The following is a 12,056-nucleotide window of genomic DNA, read 5'->3' as shown; positions in this document are numbered from 1 at the left end:
GCATTGGAATTAAACTAATCATCTTAAGTCAATGGAAGATAACTTATTCTCCATTTATTAAACACCTGGGCTGCATTAGGTAAAAGTTGATTATTGTTATTCAGTTGTGCTAAAAATTTTTCATACGGTAATTCACTAACGTCAATTTCTTCCACATTCATAGTCTTATTTTTATTATTACAATCTTTAGGACGCTTCCCTTGTTTAGTAGTATTATAATCTTCATTATTATCTCCATTTACGTATAATATTTTTACCGAGTTTGGATACACAACGTTATCAGTTAAAGTTACACCAATATCTAAAGCAAAGATCCAAATCAAAAGGTCCTTACGATCCTTACATTTTAATAAAATGTATCTTCTTGAATAATTTGTAACGTAATTCCAAATCTTCAATATTACATCATTTTGCGGCGGATAGCAATCTAATTCATTTGATTGCTTACATTGTAAGTTCAATTTCCATTTGTACAATTTACATATGTTATTAGAGGCTGTCCTTTCACCTAAGACATTTGAACATTTAATACATCTCAATATCGTCTTTCCTTCTTGTCGAATAGCCTCAATTTTATCTTTTATTGTGCCTAAAAGTGTATGAAAAGTTGATCCACTTATCAAAACTTCATTAGTATATGGTTTTAGAGTGGAATATCTAGACGATGAAAATGCTGGTAAATCTTGCTTTGAGGAATCAATGTATTCTATTGGAGTATCAGGTTTATGGCAATGCCAATAGTCCATCAATTCCACCCAATTGTCAGAAGGCATCTCATTCAATCTTTGACAATTAGTGTCACTATCTAAAATAATAAATTTACAACAATCGCATATAAATTGAAAATCTTTTAAACTTTTCAAATGTTTCTTGTTCCATTTATTCAATTTTGAATCTAGTAATATGTCGTACGACCCCCAGAGAGTCGAAATCTTGTGTGATAAATTCTTTTTCGGATATAACTTTAATCTTAAGGACCACATATATTTACTATGTCTAATAAATTTTAAATTTTTTTCTACAACAGCTAGAACAACTTGAGGTAATTCTATATTTAATTGTTGTAGCTTATGAGTGGTGTTATTATTTCTCATACATTCAATAACCATTTCTTGTGGTGTTAATCCCTTCAATATAACACTATCTACATCATCCTCAATTTGAACCTGAATACAATCAATTCTAGGTAAGTATTCTATCAAATACTTCATTCTTTGTTAATCCCCAGTCTGCTGTTTCCACAGGTATCTATTTTTATATCAGATAAATATATGCTTATATTTCTAATTATTAACTGATCTTCTTTCCTCATCTCTTTTTTTAAAGATCTTTTAAACTAAAAAAAGATAAAAGAATAGTAATAAATAACTTTCTATAAATATACGATATTTGATCGTGAAACAACAGTGAGGTCGCATCCCTTTATATATGGTTATCTCAGTTCCTAATAAAACCAGTTGGTACCTAGTTATTAAAATTGTGTAGGTGAGAAATAAGCAAGATAATTGTGTTTTCAAAGATATACGAGATAGTAAAGAAGTAACGGGTACACACATAGATAGAGATATAAATGTCCATGTTTAATGCCATTAATTTACTTCCCAGAGATGAAGAAGTTGAGGAGGAGGAACACACTATAGAATTACAAGTAGAGACAGGATTCAAATTGTATGAGGAAGCATTAAAACTAATGAATCAGAGTAAATTCGATGAGGCTGATGAAAAATTTAAACAGTTGTTTGGTTTGGATATCTTAGTTCCAGATAAGTGGGGCAAATATAAACACCAATCTCCAAGTCTTGATAGACTGAGGTACCTTTCCTATCGAAATAGAGCAATGTATTATTACTTCTATTTATCCGAGAATTATCAAGATTCTATGCCATCATCAGAATTAGTTAATTACACATTAAAAGTTATGGAGTATTTAGTTGAATCTTTACAGCATTCAGAGGCAGACAGTACTGTCATAGCTATTTTAATGGAAGTCTTTTCAAGTTTTAAATCCACAAAATTAGAAAGATTGACATTAGAATATGAATTGAATAAACATGAAAATCAATTGCTGTTACTTGGACGCCATCGTCGTTCATACACAAGTAGTCTGTTACCTTGTTTATCCAACATGATCTTAGAATACCATGGTTTATTGAATGATATTCAAGATATACAGAGTCAAGCAAATAATTCTAATATACTTAACATAAAATCAGATTTGTCGATTAAAGAGAATCATCAAATAATAAACTATAAATTTAAAGAAACTTTAGGTCGAATTTTTAAATTAAAAACTGAAGATGAGAATGTAATGAAAACTTTGGCTTTAACAAATTTAGAGATAAGCGAAACAACATGGGAATGTTTTGCCAAAACTTTAAAAAATCAATTACCTTATGTTAAAATGTCAACACTTTTGGGGAAAAATTCTGATCCATATAATGAAATTGAATATCCTATAGAAGGCATGACTTTTACAATTAAAGAGCCCATTAAAATTGAGAATACATTGACTGTTGACAGTGATGTGAGGGAGATTGAAGATACAGAGACAAAAAATAAGCTCACACAGGTTAGTAATAGTTCTGATAATAGCGTTGATAATAAAAATAATACTACTGGAGATAGCAGCATAAACAAGAGACGAATAGAATTACTAGATGCAATACCTAAACAAAGAAGTAGTAAAAGAGTTAAAACAAAAGAAATGCAAGAATCCCAGACTGTGTCTTCTATTTCGAATACACTTCATAAAACGTTTAATACTCAATTAGAGAGTGAATATACAAACATAGGTTGTCATATTCCTATTAAATATACCGATCTGAGTTTAAAGAAAAATAGGGAGAATGTATCACTTATATTTTATGATGATTTATACCAATGTTTAAAATCATGGAACAGCTGGCACACTGAAATATTCAAGAAAAACGATAAAAATACTATCTCATCTACAGAGAAGGCTAATTTCGATTTATTTAAATTGAATTCTTTATTAAGAAATGAATTGTCCGAGGATACCAGAAAAAGTTCTTCTGAGTTTGAACCAATCCCAGACAATAAACTATTTGACTTTATAACTAAGATTAATAAGAAATCTCCTCATTTTCATGAAATCAGATTTATGTTAATAGAATATCTTTTGAATTCAGACAATATTACTAGATATATTACTGCTTATTTATGGTCCGAGGATTTGTATAAAATTATTCAAGGAATGGTTTTATCCATTGAATCTAATCTTTATGAATATGTGGCACAAAATCTATCAAAAAAATGGTATCTAGGGTTATCGATCTATGAGATCCTTGTTAATATGCTTGGACAATTTACTGAAGAAATTGTGTCTAAAAATTCAAATAAGAATAAAGTTTCTGATTTAAAGACACAGAGAAATAAATTGGAAAAAAAAATCAATCGTTTACATTCATTGTTGATCTCTTATGATTGTGCTTTAGAGCAACAAATTTTATTAAAATGGATTTATTACACTTATTTACAATATATGAATGATGTTACTGGTGACGTAACAGTAAGTGTCTTGACAAATATTATTGAGCTTAGCTCCCAACTTCCTGCTGACATTGTGATAGAATATCCAAATTATGCTTGTATACAAACATTAGATACAAAGAGGATAGAAATTTATCTTAAGAGAATCAATGCAGTAAAACGTTTTATGGTAATTAATTTGGAAGACATTGATCAAGAAATTGAAAATATCAATAACCTAGAAAAAATATTGTTACATAATTCGAACTCGACAATAAAATCTATTAAGTTAGATGATGATATGATTAATTTCATCCAGAATGCACCTCTCACTTTGAAAATAAAATTATGGGATTTTATTTTCAGTTATTATTTAAAAGCAAATGATATTGTATCTTTAAAAAGGGTATACATAAATCTGAGTATGTTTTTATTGGGATATTTGTCGTCTGGAGAGTATCAGGGAAGTGATAAAGAGGATAGAATGGCAACACTGTTGTCCATATTTTCTATATTAGGTAGTTTTTCTGAAAGGATTGCAGAATTTATGGATCTAAGTCATTGGAAGTTTAATAATCTTTTTACCACCTCTGTTGAGGTGGATCATTTATTAAAACTTTTTTATTTTTATTACCCTATATTATACTTTGAAAGCAATTGTGAGAGTATTGGCTGTACATCTTTTTTCAGTAGGGTTACCAAATCATCAGCTAGACTTAAAGAGTATATTACTGCAATTATTTCACTTCTCATATATTTTACAAACAATTATCTTGAGTTAGAAAAAAAACAGATAGATGGTTCTTCTTCAATCAAAATAATTTCTAATTTTCATACTTTACTGGGAGAATTAGCTTTTTGTGATTCCTTGAACCAGTTGTTTTTGGGATTGATAGAAAAAATTCTATGCAAATATGTGAATTATGAATCTTACAGTGAATTAAAACCTGTTTTATGGTGTAAATATCATTTTTCTACTGCTTCAGATAGTTTTCTAGATAAGCCACATTCTACAATTGAAAGACCTATGACTAAATCAGCATCCTTGATATTAGGAATATATTTGTTAAAATTACAATATCAACATACTCATCCTATTCTTTACGGTGGTAATAAAAATATTCCCAAGCAAATATTTGATAAAATAATTGAGACTATAGGTGATGTGATTACTTCTGAAAAATATATTATTATAAGAAATCATCAAAGATTAAAAGATTATTTAAATCAACCGATTACAATTTCTACTGTCAAGAAATGTTTAGCTGGAAAGCTAAAAGTTATATTATCATCACCTAATGATGAATTGCAAGAGGCAATTGATGCAGGAATTTTTTACGTATCTTCTGTACAAGCACTAGGCCAGTATGTTCAAAGAAAAAAAATGATGCAAGCAAGGCCATCAGAGTTAGATTATATAATCAAGAATATTACAACGGATATTTTGTATAATACGCAAAGGTATGAGAGTTGGTATATTTTGGGTCAGTGTTATTCTTTTCTTGTTGAAGATGATTTAATCTGGACTGCAGATAAAATAGTCTCTAAGGAAAAGAAAAACACTATAGCTGTTGCTCAAAGGAAAGTAATTTTGTGTCTGTTAATGTCTTTGTCTTTATTATACTCAAAGGAAAATCGTGATAAAGATGACAATACGATATTGAAAATGGTTTTGGAGTCACTAGGGAAAGAACTTACGATATCTTATTACAAGCCAATGGAAAAGACATGTTTTGAATGGAATTATGATGGTCCAATACTGAAACTTTCTGATGATATTCACGTAGAGAAAATGCATATATCGTCTACATTAACTATGTCAGATTTCAACATTCAACAATTAATATTACTTTGCTTTTCAAAGGCTATTGAGTTAGAAAACAACATTTTAGATAATGCTACTATAAAAAATTGGATGAATTATTATTTTATTGCTAAACTTCTTTTTAAATTCAATAGAGAAGATTCTATTGACACCATATTTGAAAAGGTTGGAAAGGCATGTACGTATGCAATGTTGTCATCCGAACAAAAAGATGCTATTATTGAGCCTCATTATGCACTTGTAGTAATGTGTTATAAATATGTGTTAGCCAAGACTTTAACTAGAAACGCTGCAAGGGATATTTTAAGGAAAGATGTAATATTTAAGGATTGCCTAGAGAATGATAAAATATTCTTAAAGGATAGGGAGGACTCAGATGAATTATTTTATCAACAAATTTGTACATTTTTAGAGCACTTAATATCGTTAGATAAAAAAAATTGGCATCATAGACTTCAATACCGAATGGCACGCATTTACTTCGAACAATTCAAGGATTATCAAAAAGCTTTAGAATTGATGGATAAATTTATATCAATTCGTAGTAATAAAAGTTTAATAAATATATGGAAGCCTGATTTGGAAAGGCCAGGTAAGCATTTTGTTTATACATATCAATATGTTATTTTCTATGTGGATCTGTTGGTTAAAAAAGGGGATTTCAATTCAATTGGTATCATTATTAGAAAAATTAGGAGATTTGGATCAGCCATGGCATATGTGAATAATGCAATTGATTATTCTATTAAGCGCTATATTGACTGTGTTTATCAAAAATTAAATGTTAATGATAAATATATTGAAACATTATTACCAAATTTAAATTATAATGAGTTTTTGTCTGCCAGTGAAGAGTTAGGAAAGACATTTGACTCATCAAAATATTCTAATAAATACACTGAAGGATTAAAGTTAGCGTATCAATTAAAAAGAAGTAGCAATGGAATCACATTTGATGGGCCTTGTCTTGCAATATATTTTAAGATTTTCTTTATTCCTGGGATAAACGCTAAATTAGATGTTGAGAATAAAAATATAGTATCTCAATCAGAATCAAATGAAGATAATATAGTTTCAAATAATATGAAAAACATAATAGTAGCAGAAAAGTTGCCAACATCAGACACCATTAAAAATTCATCTAGTAAAAAGCGTGTGAGTAAAAAGGAGGCGTTTGATAGAATTAAGGATCTAATAGAGAAAATCCCAAATGTTTAACATCAAGTGAAGTAATTATCAAATCACTTTGTTAGTGAATCATTGTTCACATTCATAGTTAAATCTAAAATGCATTATGTCGTATTAGTATATATATCTGTGTGTATGTACATTTATATAGTACATATTATAAAAAATAAATGCCTTAGTCGTTATCATTTTTATGAAGAAGCCATTCTTCCTTGATTTCCAGAAATATAATTCTTAGACTTTCATAGTTTGTACAAAGTGATCTGAAATCCTCCATAATTTGTTGAGGTGTGAGTGTAAGCTTTTGTTTATTACGGAGTTTCCCATTTTTATTCCCTAGAGACATTCGAGTAATATATATATTATTTGGAGCCAAAAATAAATCGCCATTCTCTCTTATCTCAGCAATATAAGTACCTGTGTAATGGATATATTGAGCATATTTAAATTCAGGCTTACCCCAGGAATACTGTACATCAAAATAGATGTCATCTTTTTCTAACAATGAAGATGCTCTATTATCTAACATGAATCCACTTTTTGTTAGTAAATTGATATGATAGTAAAATTTACTTTGGCTCAAAAGCTGCGTGTCATGAAATTCAGGATCTTCCCATGGATTGATAGATAATGTTATCTCAACAAAAGAGTGGAAGGGATTAGTTGATGGAATTGTGCAAAGTTCCTGCCATGGAAGTTCGATTAATCTAAGACCAAATCTTTCGCATACTCTAGACCAATTTCCAATTAGATCATCTAGCAGTTTTGGAGTAGTTGCTAACCATTCAAGTCTAATGTGAAAGCAATGATCAGGGTTATGCACACAATCATAATGCACAGTGCAAGTTTCATGTTTGGTAGACTTTTTTAATGGATCCACATCAATAGTGATGGAATTACTTAACATGACAACTGGTTTTGACGATTTAACATCAGTTTGATCGTCCTTAGACGTTAAAGATGTAGAACGTGATAACGTTAAAGAAGTCTTTGCGGTGGTATCTTGTGTTCCATTTGTCGGCATTTTTTTTAAAGCTTGGGTGGAATCCAATAATGAATTGTTTGAAGAGTTTGTTTTTTCAATACGATTTTCATCCACTTCATATTCGGGAGTAAATCGATAGAAATAATGACCATCTAGAAAACTATGTTTATTTAGAACATGCACAAATATTTTCTTAGCCATCAAGCTTTGCCCATATTCGATTGCTTCTTCTCTTGTATGAATATCTGAAAAGTTCTGTATCAACCAATTCACCATTTCTGATCCAAGAAAGCTATTCCTGTGCTTTTTCCAATGCCATTTTCTAGTTGTAAGTCTGATTTTATTTGGACCATATTGTAATTCCTGAATTAATTTTGGTATTTCAATGTCTTTATTCAATAATCTACTCCCCTTGATAAACAGACTTTCTGTTCTTTCTAATGCATTATGTTGTTCTTTTATAAAATCAAATAATGATCCAGTGTAAAATGTTACCTCTGATTGTATTTCTTCTGCTTTAGTTCTCTTTTCTTGTTCTGTTTTAATTCTTGCTCTTGTGATAGAAGAAATTACTCTACGTAAGCCTTCCAATCTTAATTCTTCAGGTGTTAATGTTTCACTTTTGCCATTAATGACTAAAGAAAATGTATTAGGTGGTACTTCTGCTGGCAAAAGAACAAATTTGGCTCTGAATCCATGCCAAGTTTTATCAACTATATAATCACCATATCCAGCTAAAACTTGATCTATCTGATTCCAATTTAAGGATGAACGACCTGCATGTATTGGGTCCATGCCAGCTTTCCTATAATGATCTTCGTATCTAGTTCTTACCATTGGAAGATAACTAGGCACCTGCTCAAACCAATCAATGTCATTTTTCCTAAGATACCTTTGAACATCAATTACACCCGATTGATTGCAACATATCCTATGAATTTCTGAATCGATCATCATGTAAATTTTGATAATATTCCACTTTTTTGTGTCAATATACTTTTCAACCACAAAGGCATCCTTATCCTTTAATTTTTCTACTTGCTCTACAGGGAGGCCTACACATAATTGAAAACCTGCAACTAGCCTTACATAAATCATATCTTTGAGTAGATCCAGAACAGTTTTATTATATTGTTCTTGTTCAATATTCAAGGTGACAGAATGATTTCTAAAGAAGAAGTTGTCTTCAAAATCTTTTGGGGTTGGAAAATCAGATATGGTTATAGGTAATTCTGCTGGTGTAGTGAAAGAACGCCATTTACTATATCTCTTAGCAATATATTTAGGCCAAACATCTTTCCATCTTAATGGGAGTAATTTAGCAGCCATATCTACGGTAACAGGCATTGAGGGATTGGATATATTTAAACATGTATGAGTGAATTGATATTCAAAGGATTCTGAGTAAAGTTGGCTATTAGACGAAAGAAGTAAGTGGTTTTGTTTCTGAATATAAGAAAATTTTGAGGATTGATTAGTAACCATCGACTCCCTATGAGATCTAATATCATTGTGAAGTTGTGAAGAATCATCATTGTCTTCATGAGAGCGAAATATATCAAGATTTTTTTTTATTATTAAAGCTTTACGGTTCTGGTCTTCTGATTTGGGATAATTGATTTCACTACGGAAACGTTTTCCTTTCATAGATAGTTCATTACCCATATCTTTTTTGCTATTGTCTTGAGGGTTGACTGAATCAGAAATATTAGATATACTTGTCTCCTTTGATAGTCCAGTAAATTTTGTAAAAAGCTTTTTTGTTATGTCCCTAATTGATTCCTTTTTCGTTAAACTTTTAAGTGAATTCAATGCTGCAGAATTACCAGAGATATTACATGTTCTGTTGGGTATCGTTGGATGATAATCAGTGTTTAAATCTTTTGCATCTTGATTTTTGGAAGATATCACAGTTGATCTATCCTGGCAGTTGTAAATTAAAATGTTATTCTCATGCTTGTTATTAGTTGCATGATTGTAATTAGTGTTATTAGAGTTGCTAGGGGAACCAGTAAGAGATAAATCACCAGTTACATTAAACTGTTGCGTTTCTTGTATAACAGGTTTTGAGTATATAGGTGCACTCCAGACAAGTCTGGGGGTATTTTTTAATCCAATAACATTAGTATTGTTTTCATTTTCATGTATGGCATCAAGTTCGCAGGAGAAAGTATTATGTAATTTTTTGTTCATGGGTTCGTTATTTTCATCGACAGGACTAAAAACTGTTTCATCAATTGTATATATTAGATCTGCTATAGATTTTGTGTGTTTGTCACAATGAAGGCATGGAACCTCAGGTCGTTTAACAAGTTCATTGTCAGTTAACCCCATCATCTGCAGATCATAGATTTGACAACGGGGATGCCATTCGTGTTTATTCTTTGTGGAGTCATTCCAAAAAAAAATGCTGAGCCATTGCGGTATACAATAGTGTAATTGTTTTTCATAATCTAAATATCTGAATAATGGTACAACATGCAATGGAGCTCTTGATAAACATATCAAGTCCATTGTCATTTCCAAGGACAGTAGTTTCCTGCCTGTTAAATTTAGTAAGTCATAATCAACATCATATAAGCCTGATCCGGGAGATATGATCATTACATGAGTGGTTGTATGTCTGAGATCTACTTGTTTAAAGGGATCAATCAAGACTGTGGTAGCAAAATTGATCATTTCTAAAAAATTTGATTTGATTATTGGGGCAAACCTACCTTTTATTAAAGTATACCCTTTGTCAGTTTTAATATTTAATAAATCTTCTCTTAAATTTGCAAATTCTTTACATAATATTTCCATAATTTGCACCCAATGAACAATACTAACTTGATCAACTACTATACGATAATTATCAGTTGCGTTTTTCAATTTTTCACCTGGTTTCAGTGTCTTATAAGAACTAGTTGATAAATCCATTGAAATTGAAAAAGCTATTGTAATTAAATGGTGTGTATCTATTTCTTTCCATTTCTTAAATATCTTAGGGAAAAAGAATTTATCATTTTTTGAAATAACTGTTCACCAGTTTCATCAAAATGCCACATTTCTTCAGTTATTTGAATTAAGAATATTAATCTAGCTGATTCAGACCTAAATACAATTCTGGTCCTTTCACCAATGTAACCTGAACCCAACTTTGTACCATCCCTGTAGATACCTTTGACTGTGCCTCTTATTGAATTTAAGAATAATAGTTTCTGATTATTGAACACACAAGTGTTAACCAAGGTTGATGATAAAACCCACATATCACCTCTATTCAGTGAGCAATCCTTAATGTTAATTTCTATAGTATCAACTTCGTATAAGTTTTTGTCCTTAACTTTGACCCATACTTTGGTTTTTGATGGAATGTCTAATAATGTTTGCAATTGACCTAACATGATAGAGATTTTGGAATTTTTAAATTTTTGTCTTAATTCTTCACTAAAATCTTTAGCGATGAAATAAATTTTTTTTTTATTTGAAGAATTTTCATTTTTATTCTTATAGTTGTGGTTATAAGTTTTTAATTCACATAAATCACCTTCTTTGATTCCCTTAATTTTTTCTAAATTTAAAAGTATGAGGTCATTACAAAATCTTGCTTCATGATACATTATTTCCAATTGATATGTCTTTGGTTTATGTTTTTTTGGGTTTGCAACGGTATCATCATCTATTATGTTGTCATGAATGTCTGAATCAATTCCTTTGAGGGAGGTTCTGTTACCATTATTACTATTATTATTGTTATTATTGGAAGTAGCAGTGGTACTGGCATTTATGGATAATAATTTTTGGAATTTATTTCTTTTATCATCTTTTAATAGGTTCTGACTATTAGCATGAATATTTGTTTCGTTTTTTGTATTCAAATTATTCAGAGAGCCAACAACCAAACTACCTGAATTTAAAGTGATCACATTAGCATTTGTAGCGGAATTTATAATATGGGGACTATTTGGTCTTTTGAAATTAGATAATTGAGCATTATTAGTGTTTGAGAGGATATTTTTGTTTTTATTAGTTTTACGGTTTGATTTATTCTTTTTAGATCTCTTTTGCCTATTATTCAAACTAGTAAAAATAGTGGTTGTTGAAGTCATATCTTCTCATTCTTTTAGGAAGAAAAAAAGAAAAAAGAAAAAGGAAAAAAAGAAAAAAAAAAAGAAGAGCTTTTATTTAAAAATAGGATAGTGAGGTTTTATTACAGGGAAGGGAATAAGAAACTGTAAGTGAAGTATGATAGAATTGTCTGTTGCTGGTTAAGTCAATACTAGAGGGAAATGCCAATGATAATAACTATGTGAAAATAAAATGGAAAATAAAATGGAAAATGAAAAAGAAAAAGAAAAAGAAAAAAGGAAAAATAAAAAATAAAAAATAAAAAATAAAAATAGCCTTTCACAACGGAGGTAACCTTTAAAATTTGTTGCAATGTTAAAAAAACAACAAACACAAACACAAACGTAAACACTAAATCACATTCACACTCACACTCACGTATATATAGATAGATAGATAGATAGATAGATAGATACAAGGTTTTTTTTTTAAGAATGATACTTCTGTTTTATTAGATAT

General features: G+C 29.9%; 3 protein-coding genes across 3 annotated transcripts; 1 reads left to right on the top strand and 2 right to left on the bottom strand.

Annotated features, from left to right (window-relative positions):
* Window positions 1-23: 23 nt before the first annotated feature.
* Window positions 24-1,211, bottom strand: IPA1 (putative polyadenylation protein; the record flags this gene model as incomplete). The annotated part of the gene is made up of 1 exon (XM_064859285.1): window positions 24-1,211. The coding sequence occupies one exon, from the start codon at window positions 1,209-1,211 to the stop codon at window positions 24-26; it is 1,188 nt and encodes a 395-aa protein (XP_064714094.1).
* A 359-nt stretch (window positions 1,212-1,570) lies between these two features.
* On the top strand, window positions 1,571-6,532 carry HIR3 (Hir3p; the record flags this gene model as incomplete). Its single annotated transcript, XM_064859284.1, has 1 exon — window positions 1,571-6,532. One exon carries the CDS (start codon window positions 1,571-1,573, stop codon window positions 6,530-6,532), a length of 4,962 nt encoding a protein of 1,653 aa, XP_064714093.1.
* Window positions 6,533-10,444: 3,912 nt separating this feature from the next.
* IML1 (GTPase-activating protein IML1) lies at window positions 10,445-11,578 on the bottom strand (the record flags this gene model as incomplete). Its single annotated transcript, XM_064859283.1, has 1 exon — window positions 10,445-11,578. The coding sequence occupies one exon, from the start codon at window positions 11,576-11,578 to the stop codon at window positions 10,445-10,447; it is 1,134 nt and encodes a 377-aa protein (XP_064714092.1).
* Window positions 11,579-12,056: the final 478 nt, after the last annotated feature.

Source organism: Arxiozyma heterogenica, assembly GCF_036370985.1.
Source record: "Arxiozyma heterogenica strain weizmannii chromosome Unknown scaffold_21, whole genome shotgun sequence".
Lineage (NCBI taxonomy): Eukaryota > Fungi > Ascomycota > Saccharomycetes > Saccharomycetales > Saccharomycetaceae > Arxiozyma > Arxiozyma heterogenica.
This window is presented reverse-complemented; position numbering and strand designations above follow the sequence as displayed.